This window comes from Myodes glareolus, chromosome 6 (assembly GCF_982192425.1).
Source record: "Myodes glareolus chromosome 6, mMyoGla1.1, whole genome shotgun sequence".
In the NCBI taxonomy this organism is placed as follows: Eukaryota; Metazoa; Chordata; class Mammalia; order Rodentia; family Cricetidae; genus Myodes; species Myodes glareolus.
Genome location: NC_142031.1, coordinates 75,115,667 through 75,134,793, shown reverse-complemented (window position 1 = coordinate 75,134,793; position 19,127 = coordinate 75,115,667). Strand labels below are relative to the sequence as shown.

Below are 19,127 nucleotides of genomic sequence, written 5' to 3'. Positions count from 1 at the left end.
TAGAAAATTGTCTGTATGTGAAAGACAAAGAGACAGAAATGTGCACAGAAAGAGAGAGAAAGAGCTTGGAAAGGAGGCCATGAAAGGAGAATAAAATTAATATAATGATTAAATCTTACATTCATTTTCAAGCAAATGCCATGACTAATTTTTTATGACTTGTAAATATACCACATATCTTTATATTTGTTGATGAGTTTCTGGACTATTCCAATTTCCTATTTGTTGTGAATGAAAGCAAAAATTATGGATGCATACTTGGGGATGTTGACTTGGAGCCCTTCAGGTACATATACTATAGCCAAGTATCATAGCTGGTACACACAGTAGCTCTACATCATGGTAGCTTTCTTGAGAAATCTCTGGACTGAATTCCCTAGTGGCTACAGTTCCTTGCCCACAGCAGTCACAGCAGTGATGTGTTCCTTTACCCACATCCTCATCAGCATTTGTTGCTTTAAGAAGGCAATTTCTCTTCAAGATGGCCATTCTGAGTGGGGTGCAATGAAATCTCAAGCAATTTAAATTTGCATTCTCTTCATGGCTAAGGATAGTGAATACTTTTTCAAGTGTTTATTAACCATTAGTGTTGCTTCTTTGGGGAACTGTTTATTGAGTTCTTTAGCCCACTAATTGATTGGATTACTTTTTGTGTTTAAATTTTGCAGTTCTTAATATGTTCTAGCTATTAATCCTACCTGATGTGTACTTGGCAAATATTTTTTCCCATCCTATAGACTGCTCTGCAGATTCTGGTGATTGTTACTTTATGCAACCACATTTATCAGTTCTTGGGAATATTCTACATTATGTCAAAGTGATTTATCGTGTTTTCCTCCAGCAATTTTTAAGTTCTAACATTTATACTTACTTCTTTAATCCATTTTAATTGATTTTTGAGCAATGTGAGATATATATATCTAGTCTCACTCTTGTTATATGGAGAAACCACTTTTCCCAACACCATTTGTTAAAGAGGCTGGATTGCCTTTAACACATGTTTTTGACAGGTGACTGGGGTCAGTGAGATGGTTCAGCAAGTAAAAATGCTTACTGTCAAGCCTGATGACCTGAGTTTGAGCCCCCAAACCCACACAGTGAAAGGAGAGAACTGCAAACATTCTCTGATCTGCACACATTTGTTGTAGCAGGCACATACAAGCATACATATGTATACACACACAAATAAATAAATGAAGAGTAATGAAACAAATAAATGCAATTAAAATTTAATTCACTGTAGCTGTGTGAGTTACATATGAGTTCTCTGCTCCATGTCAACTGCATGCCTGTCTTTCTGCATATACTATGCTACTTTTCTGTGTCTCTGTAATATAATTTTGAGCTCAGATATTGAGTTACCTGTAACATTACTCTTTTTTTTTGCTCAGTGTTGAAATTCACTATTCAGTGTCTTTCATGAATGTGAATTTTGCCATTGCTTTTTTTTAGCTTTCTGAAAAAATATCATTGGGATTTTGATGTAAATTGCATCAAACTTGTGGACTACTTTTGCTAACAAAAGCCACTTTCACAATATTAAAACTCTGTCAATTAATGAGCACAGTGAGGGAGACTTTCCCACTTCAGTGTCTTCCTTCAGCAACTTAAAGTTTTCATCCTCGAGGCCATGCCTGTTACAACAGTATGGCACTGAGATTCACCCCGACTTCTCCTTTTTTTAAATAGCCTTAATTCTCCATGTACTTCTTACTTTAAACTCTTTCCATACCTATATGTTGTTTTTATATTGGAAAGAGATATTTTTATCTCTTTTTAGCGAAGATATGGCATAGGTTTCATAGTAACTGACAAATTCGTTTCCCTATTGATTTGTCTGCTCATTTCCAACTGCTTAAAAATAAATTTGGTATTGCAAAGATTTCAGGATTACTTTCTAGAATAGTACAGTCCTATACTGTAGACATTTGTATAACAAGAATATCTGCCTCTTCCTGTTTCATGACTATTGGTAAAGTTTCTCTCTTTTATGGTCATGGTAGTGTAGCTTTTATCTATATCCTTACACCTAGACCATTGTTCTCTGTCCCCCGCCTCCTGTCTATGTTGGGTGGCATGAGGTAAGCCACCCAACTCTGGCACAAGTTCTCCATCACATGTTCTGGCTCAGCACACAAAGGCACAGAAACAACATAGCTTGGAGATCATGGACTGAACCTGTGAGCAAAGATAGGTATTTGTTTGAGTTCTTCAGCTCAGATGCTTTGCCACAGTGACACAAAGTGATAAACACACCCAGCATTGTAAATGCCCTCTGATTGGTGTACTGCCACTTCATCTTGAAAGGATGGACAAGCCCCTGGTGTCTCTCCATGGCAATGCAGGTCATCGTGAGGATTTCTGTCACAATGGCAGTGCACTGGACAAATGGCACCATCTTGCAAATGAAGGCTCCTATGGCAAGGAAAGAAAAAATATATGTGTGAAAAACAGTATGATATTCAGTCTGTCTCTCTTTAATTAGCACATTAACTAACTCTGAGCCTCTACTCATAGCTTCATAATTATAACTATGTTACAGACACAGAACAATTTAAGAAATGTGTTGGGGGCCTATACTTTCTTTCTCTGAATAATTTTAATGCTCTAAAGCAAGCATGCATGCTAAAACAATGAGAGAACAAATCCGTACCTCAATACTGACAACAGGCAGGAAGAAGTCCATGTGAGTAGGTAGAGATGGTGGAACATACCTGCCATCCTAGCAGTCAGGAGATAAAGGCAAAAGGATCCAGAGAGTTTGACATCCAGACTGGGTTACACAGTGAAATCAAAATCCACCTGGATTGTATAGTTAAATCCTGTGGAGGCCCAAAAATGTGAGCCTGTTTCTACCTTGACTGAGAGTTTTAGCTTGTTCAAAGTTGTTGACAACTATAGTTGCACACCCTGAGGTAGGGTGTGATTACTTGATTTTTGGACATTAAGATGGCTCATACAGGTAGATCCACTCCACCCTGACCAAAGGTCACAGAATTTAAGCATATTTCTGCTCCTTCTTTTAAATTAAGAGGTTTGATCTTGGGAGTGGCTGCCTTCAGAATTCTTGATCTAGGATAGGTTCACTGCCCAAGCAACAGAATATTTTTCTCAGGAATTAATGACTTGGAGTCTCAAGTACTGAAGCAAGTAATTGTTCTAGTTGTCCTTTGTATCATATTACAGCAGTCTTTTGCCTTCTTCTTCTTTTGTATTGGGGTATAAAGGAGTATGGAAAAAGAAAAATTAAATTCAGTGAATTTCAGTAGTCACTGGAATTCCCTCCTGATACTATCCTACGCTTCTGTTTGTTATTTTCACTTGGGTCTTTGCCACCTTTACTAATTCTTCTAATCCCCATGCCGCTACCCTGGTAAGAGGTATATTTCTCGAAGCATGGTCTCCAACAAAACCCTGACTCAAAAATAAAAGAAAACAAAAGATAACACCGCCATGACTCTTGCTCAGAAAGGGCAAAGTATGACATGGTCTTAGGGTCTTAGATGCTAGGTCATCTATTCTCTTCCCTTTAGCTTCTCTGTAAAATCGTAGCAAGAAAATCAGAGTCGCAAAGTGCAGCTTTTACTTTTTATTTTCCCTTGGATCTCTCCCTAGTACTTTATATAAGTATTCCATCATCATCATTTTGGCTGTGCTTTCTCCAGTGTGACTGGACAATATGCTTCACTGTGAACACATTTCATTTGTGTGATAATTTTAAATATTTGAATATGTTGCTAAACATGTTAGAATCTAACAGTTAGATGCTAATCTGCTGCTTCTTGCCTTCTGCCAATCAAATCATAAACCCTGTTCTGTCATGCCTGTGTTGCTCTTGGCATCTGTGATGGCTGCTCTTGGTTGTCAGCTTAACTGTATATGAAATCAAATGAGAAACCTTTGCTTAACAAGATCTACTTCTAATCAATAGCTTTTGAGCTGGGAAAAGACACATTTTTAAACCAGATCTAATGTGGACTACACCTTTTTCTAGAAGTCTATATAAGGACACAGAAAAAGGAAGCTTTTGCTATTTGCCTGCTTGCTCTCACCTGCTGGCAAGTTCATTCCTTCCCTGGCAGTTGAATCTAATTCCTCCAGTGTATACTGAAGACCAGCTGAGACATCAGCCTCGTGGATTGAGCAACTATTAGATTCTTGGACTTTCTGTTCACAACCAGCTATTGCTGGGTTAGTTGAACTGCAACCAGTTAGTCATTCTAATAAATCCCCTTTCTATATAGAGAACTATTCATCCTATAAGATCTGTTACTCTAGAGAACCATGATCACCCCTTCCCTATTAATTATTCCTTGTTATCAGAGAACCATAAACTTGGGGAAAATATATGAGAAGTTCTGTAATCCAAATTTATATCATACCAATTCTGCTTCTCTAGATAATGTTGGATTCCTGTAGTTACCTCACAATGAGCCCAGCCCACTTTAACAACATTATTTTAAACACATTTTCATAATTCCTTGAAAGTTTCTTACAAGTTCTTCTCATTCCCTTTAACAAACACACTGCCAAGCTGTGCAAAACACCTCTGTGGTATTCTCCTTCCTTGCACACATCCACCTGAGGCCTTTTGCATGGCATTTCAATGCAGTACTTTTTTTAAATTTTACAACTTGTTGAGAATACTTTAGACTGGACTTTGACCATAGACATGTCTCTTTCAGATTCACTGCACTTTCCTACACCCCCTAACTCCATGTCCTCTTTAAAAAAGGAACCCACTGGAACCAATTTTTGCTGCCCCATACTCCTGGGTATGTGAACTTCAACTGGAGTATGGTTGACTTACCAGGGGCTTGATCTGTTAAAAAAAAAAAAAACTGGTTCTCTTTTCCTCAGAAGCCAACAATAGTCCATAGCTCCCCAGTCTCTCTCCATGCCAGAATGTTGACTGGCTTGATATTGCACAGATCTTGGGTAGGTAATCACAGTTGATGTGAATTCAAGAGTGAAGAGGTTCTGCTGTGTCCAAAAGTCATGATGTCTGCCCAGTTCTCTCCAAACTCTGGCTCTTACCATCTCCCCCCCTCTTTTTTCAACAGTTCCCACGCCTTCAGGGTGAAGGGTGTGGTATAGATGTCCCATGTGTGTATGTGGGTGAGTGATCCTTTGGTAGTCATATGTCCTTTGACCAGCTGTGAGTTTCTTTGTTAACCACCATTCAATGTACAAAGAAACTACTCTGATGAAATTTCAGAACTGGACTAATCTGTGGGTCAAGATATGAATTCAGAGAACAGTTTGATACTGTATCCATTTAGCAGAATAACAGTAGTAGGATGACCACTGTGAACGTCCCATCCATGGATTCTTGGTCAGATTTGCAGTACCAGGAATGAAATCCAACCAGGAGCAGTGCATTGTCTCCCTAATAATTGTGCTGCTATTGAAATCATGTACATATGTTGTCATGGTAACAATGGATTTTTTTAAAAAGAATTCTATTCCTTTGCTGTGATAGCTCTTCTCATTCTTTTAAAAGTCTTTTGTCACAAATCTGTTAATGTTCTATAAATGCATATGAATAGATGGATGACACATATATTTTTATTTTCTTGTTTTATTATTCACTAAAAAATCTCTACTCCTAATAGCAGGATATTTGTTCATTTCACCTGCTGATTATTCCTAATATTTATAACAGCTCAATAAGCATTACAGCTGAGGACAATGACTTACAAGGAACTCTCAGTGTGCAAAGGCACCCCAGAATTCAATGTGGGAAGTTCTGATTGAAGAATTTATTTTTTGTTGTTGTTGTTGTTCTGATCACTTCTAGTTTTGCTTTCAGAGTCTTGGGGGAAAAAACTCACAAGAATCTTTTCTTAAATCATATATTTGTCTCCTCACATATTTTTGTAATTCCCAACTTTTCTAATTGGTTCAAATGTTCCTCATTTGATACACTTTTCAGACATTTCAGCTCTTTAAACCAGTGAACTCAAGTTAGTGACAGTCAGGGTAGAAACTGAGAGACTTTCTTGCATCTCGGTCCTGGTCACCCCCATCTGCTATTAGTTTATGTTAACCTTTTAAACTAGACTTTTTGTATTATTGACTTCTGAGGAAGCTGAAATCAAATTGAAATAAATTCGGGCCACCAAGTAGAAACTTTTATTAATTCACTCCTCTCTGATAATTAAGGAAATAAAGATCTGCAGAGGTAACTCCAGATATTAATCCTTTCCTCATTCTTTTTGGAACTCTGAACCTTAGAATTAACCCTATTCACTTCTACTCCCTGTTACAGGTTCCCAAATTCCAACTCTGTTCCAAGTTGAGGCCCTTTCTTGTTCCAGATTATAGGTTAGATGTCAATTTTACTAGCAATGTTTTAAATTTTCCTGTATTTGGACACCTAACAATCTGGTTTCAAATGTGACACATGAATAAATCACTAAATTTGTAAACCCAGTTTTTCATTTGTTTTGTCTTTCTGGGACAGGGTTTCGCCCTGGCTCCTTCTGATGGTTTTCAGATACTTCCCCAAGATGTGTGGTGTTCTGCAGGACCGTCGTTGCTGCCGCCCAGAAGGAAGAGAGCTGAAGACCAAGGCAGAGAAGGAGAGGAGCCCCAAGCTCTAGTACTGCCTCACCTGGCGGAGCTCTAACTGGACCTGACTTCATTGTGTGCGGGAGCTGCGGGTTTAAAGAGAACGCTATAGAACCCCGAGGTGAGCTGCACAGCAGACATTGGGAGATCAGGACAATTTAAACCCGGGGTTCTTTTCCTAATTCTGTGACCTTATAATACAGTTCCCTATGTTGTGACAACCCCTACCATAAATTTATTTCATTGATAATTCATAGCTGTAATTATGCTACTATTATGAATCACAATGTAAATATCAGATGTGTAAACCCCAAGGGGTCTTGACTCACAAGTACAGAAGTATTTTAAATGAGTCACAGCAAAGACAATCTTACTACTAAATAAGTTTAAAAATATAGGCTGCCTGCCTCTTCTAGACCTCAACTTTCTTGAGATAATTATCTTGTGACTTGTTAACTTTTGCTAATACTCTGATGATGTAGGAGGAGGAGAAGAAAGGCTTTGTCTCAGGAAGGAAAATGTTTATGAAGGACAAAGCAGAAGGCATGAGAGGAGGCCCGAGGGCCTGGACTTCTGCAGAGAAAAAATCTTGTAGTGTCCGAGAACCCCAAAGAGAAATAACAGGCTACCACAGAAAATGAGCAAGTGAAAATGAGTTTACAGAAGTTGGGATGTTTACCAAGTTCGTAGAAGGAAGCAGAAGCTGCCCTGCTGTCACTGGGGAGACACATATGCTGAGTGAGAAGACAGCAAGATGAAATAGGACATTGTAGGAAAGAGAAGTAAGACACACACTGGGCAAGCAGAGGAGGAGTGTGGAGCAGAGTTCCAGATGTGACGCCCCACTCATGGCTCAAACCCTGTCTCACCTGTGTGTGCAGAGGAGCTCAACTCACCTGCACGCAGCCACTGAGGATGGCTGCATTTGTATCATGATGACTATAGTACAGTAATTGCTTGCTATGAGACCATTACTGTGACAGTCTTAGGTTTATTTTTCATTTTCTCCATATTACTTAAAATGAGACTAGTATTCACATGCAGTTATAAAAACACATATGGAAAGCTCTTATAAAAATATCCCATAAGTGGAGTCACTAATAACGATGACATTCAGGAAATCCCCTAGACTCACAGAAGTCGTTTCAATAGATTGCTCCTTTGCATTACCGAGCAGCATCCCAGAGAGCATCTGTGCCAGTTTATGCTGCACTAGTCACTAAAGGAGATCAGGGAATACTCCAGTTTCTCATACAAGTAAATCAATTTTGAAATTGACATACAGATGTCGGTGTGAATACAAGTTTTCACTTACGTAAGGTTGATATCCCAGTTCTACTTCCAACTGTTAGTGATTTGTGTGTTTGGTTTTAAGAAAAGCTGCAGCATCTTTTCCACGGCGGATGCATCACTGTGCGTTCTTTTGTTTATTTCATGATTTGTTTTTGAGATGGTATTTTAGATACAACATTTCTCCCTTCTCTTTCCTCCTTCAAAACCCTCCCATACACTCCTCCCTGCTCCAACCATAGCCTTTCTCTTCATCAATTGTTATTGTAGGCATATTTGTATTTGTATCAGCATACATATTCCCAGGTATAACCTGTTGAGTCTGTACAGTGTTACTTATATGTATGTTTTCAGGCCTGACCATTCACAGGACAACCAACTGGCGTGTTTTTACTTAGAGAGAGCGACCTCTCCTGCTCCCAGCTTTCCTCAGGTGCCTGTGAGGGCCCACAGTAGCACTATGGCTAGAATTGCCCTGGCTCCAGCCTCCTCTAGGCCTGACCTCCCCCATTAGTTTCAGTTTCAGTTTCTACACCTGGCTAAAGCGTAAAGAGGAGTCCCAGCCAATCAGGATCAGATGATTTAATTCCCTTCTGGATGCCTCTAAAAGCAGCCTGCAAGCTTCACTCAGGGTCACAGCCATGTTGTTGTCTAGCAGGCCGACAACAGCATGCTGAAATAAACAGCACTCTTGCTGATTGCATATCTGAGCGATGGCCTTTGATTTGTGGGATGATCCGTGGACCCTAACACCTATAGTTCTTTTTGGGGGTTGATGCCTGTGGGCTTCTCCCTATCCACATAGCATGCTCATTGGTGCACTAGTCAGTTCTCACTTGAGTGATCATGTTGCTGAGATTTTATTCTGTTATTTCCAGGGTAGACAATATCACAGAAACTATCTGAACCTCTGACTCTTACAATCTTTTCACCACCTCTTCCACAATGTCCCCTGAGCCTAAGAGGTGGGAGTTTTTCCTAGATGTATCCCTTGAGACTGGGCTCCACAACTTCACATGTTGATTGGTTGGGGTTTTCTGTAGTAGTCCCCCTGCTTTGCAAAGAGAAATTTCCTGGATGAAAAGTGAAGACTACGTCTGCCTATGGGTATAAAGACAAATGCTTATAGATTGTTTTGAGTTATGCTGCTTTAATAAATTCGTGGTTGTTGATTCTCCTTCAATAATCATGATTTTCCTAGCTCTGATTCATTAGATAGGTTTTCAGTACCAGGCAAGGTTTTCCTCTTGTGCTTGTCTTAAGCGCAATTAGAGAACTATTGGTTACTACCAAGGTATATGTACCACTATTGCACCTGTAGGATTACTGTACCATGCAGGTCACTGATACTGTTCATAGTTGATATAGCTATATACATCTATTGACTTCTTTCCTCTCTTGGAAGCTTTGCATGATACCTTCTGATACCATTACAGATAGTCCTCAAGGAGGAGGCTTTGAACTCAATTTCAGCTCAGGGACCTCTGGGAGAGCATGGAGTCCTTACCATTGGAACTTACCTTTCACCTATGGCGAGCACCTAAGGGCAATAGCAGCACCATGTAATTTAGGAATCTCTAGGACAACTATGACTGATAACCCAACAGCAAGCCTCTCATACCTGGATTGGGGATTTTTTTAGAGAGACTTTGGTGGCAGAAGTTACCAAACAATCCCACACCAATTCAGAATTATGAATAATAAAGGGTTATTTATTTAAGGGAAACTTAAAGATCACTGTCCTAGATAACAGTCCTCTGCATGAACAGGAATAGAGTCTAGCAGCCAGAAGTGAGAGCTAGAAGCAAGAGCGGGAGCGCAGGCTTTACAGCTGCACTTACAGTATAAGAGACCAAGCCCAAGTGGACTGGTATCTTAAATGCTATTAGCTGAAGGAGTGGAATGTGCTCCCAGAGCAGGACATTAGCTATAAGAGGGAGTACTGTCAGCCCAAATGGTAATTTTTCATTTAAAATGCTTATGTATATATTTATAGACAAAATTGTGTGAATTATAGATTTTTTGTAGCTAGTTAATAGTATGTTTCCTTGTGAGTTTTTCAGATAGACTTATTGTTTTTTTTACCCTCTTCTATCCTTCTTCTGTGTTTATCCCCCTCCCTAATTGGAGCCTTCTCTTTTTTCCACCAGTCAGCTCACTCAATTGCACCATTCTCTCTCTCACTTTCTCTCTCTCTCTCTCTCTCTCTCTCTCTCTCTCTCTCTCTCTCTCCTTACTTCCGAAATGCACAGTGGTCCTTTCTCACTTTCCTTGTTTCTGCAGTTATTCCAATTATGTACTCAAATCTGTAGATTTGTAGCTAGGAACCTCAGATTGGAGTGAATACGAGACATTTGTCCTTCTGTGTCTGAGTTCTCTCACTAAATACAATCATTTCTAGTTTCGTCCATTGTATACAGATTTTGTTGTATAATTTTTCTTTAGGGCTGAATAGTATCCTTATTTTAAATGAAAATAAGATTTTAAAATAATATATATATTCTGATCATGGTTTCCCCTTTCTTATCTCCTCCCTGATCCTCCTCACCTCAACACCCATCAAACTCCATGCCCTCTTCCTCTCTTTTTAGAAAACAAAAAGGTGAATTTTAAAAAAAAAAACCAGACAAATAATAACACAAATCAAACAGAAACAATTAAAAAAAACAAAGAAAAATCTTAAGAAACATAAACACACACCATTAAAAAAACAGAAAATTGGAAACCATAATAGACATGCAAAAGTCAAGTAGAGGTAAAGAAGAAAATCTCAAAGCATTGTGAGACAAATCATTTCAAAACAAGCCATCCAGTTTGTTTTGTGTCTGTCATCTATTGCTGGCCTTGAGGCATGCCCTTATGTTGGGGAATATTTTCAGGTGTGTGAGTGTAGTTTATGCTGCATTTGTTGAACTTTGTGAAGCTGCGTTACTGTGCATGTCTGAAACGCCTGATGGTCTTAATAAAGAGACGAATGGCCAATAGCGAGGCAGGAGCAAGGATAGGTGTGGTTAGCAGGCAGAGAGGATAAATAGGAGAACCAAGAGAATGGAGAATGAAGATAAAGAAGAGTCAGAAAACAAGGATGTTAGGGACCAGCCACCCAGCCACACAGGCACCCACCAAGTTATGGAGGAAGAAGGAAAATGAGACATACAGAAGTAAGAAAGATAAAGGCCCGTAGGCAAAAGATAGTGGGAATAATTTAAAATAAGAAAACTTAGTTAGAAACAAGCCAAGCTATGGACAAGCATTTATAACTAAAAATAAACCTTCATGTGTGATTTATTTGGAAGTTGAATGGCAGACCCTCCCCAAAAAAAAAACCCAAAAGAGTAAATGTCACACAATACCCTTAATTATGGTTTATCTTTCCCATGAAACTTCATTGGAGAAAACGAGTTTTCCTTTTTTTATGTAGGAGGGTATTCTTTCTATGTGTTACTTTCATTGGTTAAATAAAGAAACTGCCTTGGCTTTTTGATAGGGCAGAATTTAGATAGGTGGAGTAGACTGAATAGAATGCTGGGAGAAAGAAGCAGAGTCCATGGCTCTCCTTTCTGAGACGGACGTAGGTTAGACTCATCCTGGTAAGCCACAGTCACATGGTGATATACAGATTATTAGAAATGGGTCAATTAAGATGTGAGAGTTAGCCAGGAAGAGGCTAGATATAATGGGCCAAGCAGTGTTTAAATGAATACAATTTGTGTGTAATTATTTCGGGTGTAAAGCTAGCCAGGAGCCAGGTGGCAGGAAGTGGTCCGCCATTCCTTTTACAACACTTTGTGAGGGTGATCAATAGGAGATAGTTTCTGAGCTAGGGATGTGTCTACTTCCCCTCTCAGCACTGGGACCCTATACTGGTTAATTTTATGTCAACTTGACACAAGCTAAAGTCATCTGAGAGGTGAGAACCTCAATTAAGAAAATACCTCCATAAGATCTGGTTATGAGCAGGCCTGTAAGACATTTTCTTAATTAGTAATTGATGGAGGAGGGCTCAACCCATTGTGGGGGGGGTACCATCCTGAGGCTGATGATCCTCAGTTCTATAAGAAAGAAGACTGAGCAAGTCATGAGTAGCAATGTAGTCTTCCTCCATGGCTTCTGCATCAGTTTCTGCCTCTGTGTTCCTGTCCTGCTTGGGTTCCTGTCTGGATTTTCTTTGATGATGTAAAGTGCTATAGAAGTATAAGACAAATAAACCCTTTATCTCTTAGTTATTTTTAGTCATAGTGGTTCATTGCAACAGTAGAAATCCAAGTTAAGACAGGCCACATACATATTTCCAGAGTCTCTGTGAATTCATAGATGTGCCAATCTTGTTATGTCTGAGAGGCACTGTTTCCTTGTTGTCTCCATCCCTACTGGCTCCTTTCAGTCTCTGTGCTCCCTCTCTGCCCTGAGTCCTGAGAGGAGGGAGCTGATGAAGACAGCCCACTTAGGACTGAATGTCTCAAGGTCTCTCATTCTGCATACAGTCTTGTTGTAATCTCTGTATTAGTTCCCACATCCTACAGAAGAAAACTCCGCTAGTGACAGAGCAAAGCAGTAATCCATAGATCTAGCAGAATGGTGTTAGGAGTCATTTCATTGCTAGGTTAGTATAATAGAACAGTAGAGTTTGGTTTTTCCCTAGGTCCATGGTCTATGTAGTCAAAGGCACATGAGCAGTCTCAGACATAGGTTCCATATTATCTTTTGGGCCTTAAATCCAATCATATCCTTCCATCTGCTGTTGAAGGAAATGAGGTTCTTCTGACTTCCTGGCTATTGTGAATAGAGCAGCAATGAACATGACTGAGCATATATCTGGAATAGGATGTCAAGTCCTTTGGACATATGCCAAGAATTGGTATAGCTGGTGAAGTAGAATAATGTAGAAAAGATCAGTTATTAGACACTGGCTTGTTGATATATTTAGTGACTGACTGAGACCCCTGCTTGTGCTGTTTATTTGCTAACCATGACTTCACTTGAGACCTGAAACAGGATGACCTGGAGAAATAGCTGAAGCATTGTGTTGTTGCCCTTAACAACCTGCTGACTGCCCTGTATGCTTCTGTCTTGTGGTAGATTTATTTCTAGCTGCTGGAGGATTCTCCACACTGATTTCCAGAGTGGCTGCACCAGTTTTCAATCCTACCAGCAGTGAATGTGTTTCTTATATCTTATTCTTGTTTTTAACAAGTCTTTTCCAAGCAAGTTATGAAAACTGAACAAAATAAGGTGTTTGAAGATATCTGTTATAATGGCACACTTAATATTGCCTCTCTTTCAGAAAAGAATGTAGAGGACCTGGCTTTGCTGCGGTTTGCTGTGCACTCCCAGTGCTAATGTGTAAACACTGCCACTCTGTTGTTTGCCTCTTCATAAATATTTGGTTTATTACTAGAAGGCCTGCATCAAGTTCTTTCGTATTAGAATTATGAAACAAGGGCATGATGAACCATATTTTTCTATTTAATTTGGTTTGCTTTTTAGCTTGATTGTTTTTTCCTTCTGCTGCTCCTTTTAAATCTGAAGACTTCTTTCTTATACATGTTTTGTGGCATTCCTGTCGATCACATCCATCTATGTTCAAAGAATATTCCTTTATGTAGAACCTTTGTCCTTGTCATATGATCCTTCCTTTGTGTACACATTCACCACTGTTAAGCCCCTTCTCTTGCCCTTCAAAATCTTTCTAGAGGAGATTGCTTCTGATTTGCAAAGTCACTATCTTCTTAAAGCAGGCACTGGCTGGTCACCTTAGTAACCTGCCTCTGAAAAAAATGCAATAGTCTGTGAAAATGTGCTCTGGTCCCTTAAAATGTCACATTCTCTAGAGAATGATTCCATTGAGTATAATGAAAAGACAGGAAGGCTAACATTTAATATGTGAGATTCTTAAAATACTCCCCTGTGTAAACTGACGATATGAACACTCCAGAGTATGGCTTAAAAGAAGATTTTTAGAGTAGATAAGAGAAAGAGCAGCCTGAAGCTCCTGGAAAAGTCTAGAGAAAAGGTTAGCAGACTGGACCTGGCCAGGGCTATCTGTGGGGGAGGGGAAAATAGCAGAGAATAGAGAATAGAAAAAAAAAACAGTGAGAAAAGGAGGGGCTGAGTAGAGAAAAGTAAGAAAAAGGAAGGGAGAGAAAGAGGCCATATTCAGAATAGTAGGATTAAAGGGGAATGAGTAACTGGGGGAGTTGGATGGAGAGTAGGGGAGGGGAGGAGGTGAGAAGGGCTAGGATGCTAGCATGGACCTTGAAATGTGTAACAGGTACTTGTGATACTGAGGGAGCCTGGAGGCCAGCATGGGTTTTGATCTGTGGATAGGCCCCACAGGAAGTCATTTGTCCCTTCTGCTGGATATAACGAGAATGGTAGATAAAAACAAGTTTCACAAATTCTCAGTATTACAAGATGTTTCTAACTGCCAGAAATCCTTCTATAGTCCAAATTGAGCTCAATTTTGGATGTTTGGACTGCCTTTTGGAGTTTGGGGAATTGGGGTTTCCTTTGGACGCGACAATCTCTCTGATTACAAAATTATTACAAGTTTTTAAATAAAATCGCTCATGTTCAGCTGTTCTGTATTAGTAACATGTTTCTCACAAGGCATAGCAGCTAGCACGCCACAATTAATAAATGTGTAAGGAGGTGCAGGTAAAATCTGCACTAGAAAATAGTTCAGTAGGTGACCTGTAACTCATGCAAAAGGGAGCAAACTGAAAGCCCCAAGAAAGGGGAAGCGGGAACAAGCTAAGATATCTTCATTCATAATAGGTGTGAAGGGTGGCAATGGGTGAATGGATAGAAGGGAGCAAATTCAGTCAAATAGTGAACCTCAAAACCTGCCAGATTCCTTATCTTCTTTACATCATAATTGGGATCTCTGGATGGATTTTCAGAAGTAGTTGTTATTTAAGCCTGAAAATCTAAAGAGCTACTCTTCATTTAGTCTCAGGTTCATGTCTATAGAAGTACATTCCATAGTGGTACAAGAAAAATGAAGCCATTGTAGACCACTAAGTCCAGGGACAAGTTTTTCACACTAGCTGTGTAGGCTGGAAGTGAGGTCGGTTGGTTTGATGCATTCCAGGCTATCTCTGTGCCTCACTTTCGCAGATTGATGTTCTAAAAGAATGACACTGAACCATTCTTTAGTATCCTTTCTGGCTCCTTTTGCAGAGAACATCTTACACTGAGTCAAATGAGGTAGTACGTCCTCCTCTTGTATCGTCAACCCTAAGCATAGACCTCCCTTTGGGAACACCAGGCATATTTTCCAAAGAAATTCCTTCTGATCTTGACACTATTCCTGTAGGAGCCAGCCATGATAAGCTTAATAGAAACAGAACACTCAAAGAAAGTTCTTAACTTCCAACCATTATCACCTGCAGGAGAGACTCAATAGATTACCCTGAACCAATACCTGGTTGTAGAAAGAACCATAGACTGAGCTAACCTGAGCACCACCCAAGAATACACCATCCAAAGGGAATTCCTAACATTCCAACCATTGTAGATAGGATCACCTGCCAGCACACACTCAGCAGGACACCAATCAGTCAATCAGGGGTCCTGAACCTTAGAAATCCCTCACTCTCACTTTTATTACTATAAAAACCCAAATCTAATTGAGCTGGAGGCTCTCCGTTTATTCCAATACGTAGAACATACGTAAAGACTGAGTTTGCAAACTTGTATAAAATAAAGGCTCTTTACTTTTACATATGGGACTCGGTTTCCTTGCTGATTTTGGGGGGGTCTTTGTGGATCTGGGCATAACAATTCCAGCTTTATTTGGAAGATAGCATGAAAATGTTCTTACATGTGATTTTGTTTAGAATTTTATTTATTAAATTTGAGGGCACTATCAAGTTGGGAGCATTGGCCCCTGCCCCTCACATCTTTCCCAGGCCCCAGGCCTGGTCTGAACTCCAAATCCCAGCAGGCCAGGTCCTGATCCTCCCTTAGGGTAGGGTCAGAACCACTTCCCAGGGTATTTAAGTGATCCCCCAAAAGAGAAATACGTGGTCTCCCTTTCTTCTTCTGGGGGGAGGGTGTCGCTTTTTTTGTGTGTATGTGTGACTTCCCGGTTTTCCCCCTCGGGGCCACCCAAGAGTGCAGAACTCCCATTAAACCTGGATATTTCTTAATCTTGTTTTGATTTGCCAGATTGGGAATTTTGCATCGGCAGGGAGCTCATGTTAGCAAATATTCCTAACAGACACTTTTTCTTTTTATTATGTTTTTATTTGTTCATTGCATGTGCAGGTATATGCGTGGAAATCATAGAACAATTGAGGAAGTCCTTTCTCTTCTCTCACTCTGTGGGCTTCTGGGGACCCAGCTAGGGTCATCAAGGATGGCAGCCATCAAGCATGGCAGTAAGAGCCTTTAACTGCTGAGCCATCTTGCTGGCCCCATTTTATTCCTATAGACTCATCAACACTGGGTAATGCATTCATCTCAGCAGATAGCTAGAATCCCACTGGGAAAACACCAAGTAGAGAGACATCTATTAAACTATCTCATTAAAGTAAAGCTACAAATTAATGTTTGCCTCTAAATTTTCTTCTATAAAAACCAACCAAACAAAACCCTTCTTTCCAGGTTTCCTTTGTCTGTCTTGTTCTCTCCTTTACTCTAAAATGTTTTTTTCTATGTCCAGCAATCCCAAGTTGTCATCATAAGACAGCAGAAGAGGAAATATGAAGGCCTGTACCAGTGGAAAGTTTTCCAGCCCTTCCTTACCTAGGTTTTATTCAACCAAAGGAACATGTTCAGAAAAACTCACATTATATGAACCTGGGAGAAGTGAGTCCTACATTAGTGACCCGTAACAGATCAGTACAAATCTTGACTCATTACTCTGAGACCCCCCCACTTCACCCTCTTGGAGCCCGTCCTTCAGCCTCCGAGGCACCTGCAACACTCATCATCTAAGAGCAGGGCAAAGAAGTGTTTCTCTGTGGGAACTGACTTGAGAAAACCAGGTCTAGGCAGATGGATTCACACTAAGGACCTCATGAATTCCAGACTTGGAAATTTTTGGCTTGCGAGCCTGCAAGTACACAAGAATTGTGTAATTTTCCTCAGGGTGTTCCTTCAATTACAAAAAATGTCTCTGGTGGATTAGTACCGAAAGCCTAATTCACCAGAATAAAACTATCTATAATAGTAGCCTTCAATTCTTATTACTCCAATAGCTAAAAATGCTATTTTAGAAAAAATGCTATTTAGACTAAATTGGCTTTCTAGTTCCCACTAGTGACTAAAAATTAGACTATTAAAATAATGGACTAAAATAAGCCCAGGTTAAACATTAGGACAATAATACAAAATTCAGAAATAATGGTTTCATTATGTTCAGAATTTTAAAGTAACCCATTGTGAAGTAACAGGGGTGGGAAGATTAACTTTTTGTAGACCAGGAAATGAACAGAAATGCTCAGAGTAGGCATTAGAAAGAATTTGTTGAGTCAAAAAAACATATTATATTGTGACCATCAATAATGCCTTTAAAAACAGGGTTATATAGGAATTTTACATAGCTCATTATTTACATTTAATAAATACACAACTCTTTGTCTTGCAGAGACTGATTGACTGGTTAGAAGTGTGGTGCACTGGTTGCAAGGTCCAGAGACTACTTACCATATCCTTGGCTAGTTCTAGCCCTCCAGAACAACCTTTTCCTGCCCAACTCTGTGTTGGAACCAACATGTAGTGACTAATAGATTTTTAAAAATGTTTATAATCTATTAACTTAGCAACCACTAGCTTCTACTAACCCAAAAGCCAGAAATGTGATCTTGAACCTATGGAAAGCTTCCCCCATCTTGCTTGTGTCTACCATTCTACTGTTGTACACTGGTACATTTTAAATTTGCCTTAACATATGACTTTTTCCAATAGTTTCTGTTTTATTTTTATTTTATTTTTCTTTATTGAAAGAAGACAAATTATCTTTTTTCATTTTATATATCAATCCCCGTTGCCTCTCCCTCCTTTTCTCCCATTCCCTTCACCTTCCCCCTCATCACACTCCCAATCCATTCCTCAGAGAGGAAAAGGCACATTACTCTGGGTAAAATCCAATGCTCTCCCTACCATATCTAGGCTGAGCAAGGTATCCATCCAAAGAGAATAGGTTCCCTAAAAGTCAGTAAGCAGTGAGGATAAGTCCTGGTGCCACTGCCAGTGACCCCGTAGTCTGCCCCAGCCATACAACTGTCATCCACATTCAGAAGGACTAGTTTGAACCTATGCTGGTTCCTTCCCTGTCCAGCTGGAGTTGGTGAGCTCCCATTAACTCAGGTAATCTTTATTCTATAAAACTATAAAACTACTTCCACATCAAAACATGGAATTTGGGGTAGCCTAAATCTGTGTTTCTGGGCCATGGTCACTCATGGGTCCAGAAGAAACTGTTTCGTATTCTCTTTAAGATGGGAGCTGTGGTTTTGTGTCAACAGAATTAACATCAAAAGTAGAAGAATGGCCAAGTAAACTAAAGTATTAATGAGTCTAATTTGTTCCTGTGTACAAAGTATTTATCTTCAGCAGTCTGCATGCAATGGGATTTTCCTCTGGAGATGCAACTTTTTACTCCAACCAACAGAAACTTGTCCATGACAGAAATAGTAAGTGCTAGGTCCCAAACTCCAAAAGTCAGTACCAGTGACTAGTTCTCTGGCTGACAGTCTAGGCTCAGCTCAGGCTGACACAGACATAAAAGCCTACACTCAGCATTCCTCAGGCACCTGTGAAATGGGTTTCTGTCTGCCAAGAACTACATCCCTTATCTCTTCCTACCTCACACAAATGGGACATCTGGTTACATATAAAGCCCCACACTAACCTCCAGGATTCTCTTAATGAGCACCTGCAACATATATCAAAGCCCCCCCCCTTCCGCAATAGTGTCCAAGCCCTCCTCATCTGCCTGCTATGCTAATCTCAGGCTGTTCAGCTTATAGCTTCCTCCCCCACCTTTCAGCTACCTGTCCTCTTTAAAATTGGCAAGGCTTTCCCCCTTGCTCCTCTATCAGTCCTCAAGAGGTAACCATGACAGGTTTTGACTCCCCAAATCCTCTGGCTGTTTTCTCTCTACAAGCCAACAGATAGCCATGCAGCAGTTCCATATTTCCCATAAATCTTTTGTTTCCATGTGTGCATGGAGAGATCTGGTTCTGTGATTTCACTGCACCCTCACTTACGGTACTGAAGGTCTTTATTCCTCAGTACCAGCGAAATCCACACCA

At 39.9% G+C, this 19,127-nt stretch overlaps 1 protein-coding gene across 1 annotated transcript in view; it reads right to left on the bottom strand.

The window, feature by feature from the left end:
• The window catches only part of LOC125388228 (pyroglutamylated RF-amide peptide receptor), a 43,650-nt gene that overhangs the window by 8,547 nt on the left and 15,976 nt on the right, over positions 1 to 19,127 (bottom strand). The window contains exon 2 of the mRNA XM_048416214.3: positions 2,257 to 2,415. Within this exon, the coding sequence (XP_048272171.3) occupies positions 2,257 to 2,415 (159 nt within the window). The remainder of the gene's footprint in view (positions 1 to 2,256; positions 2,416 to 19,127) is intronic.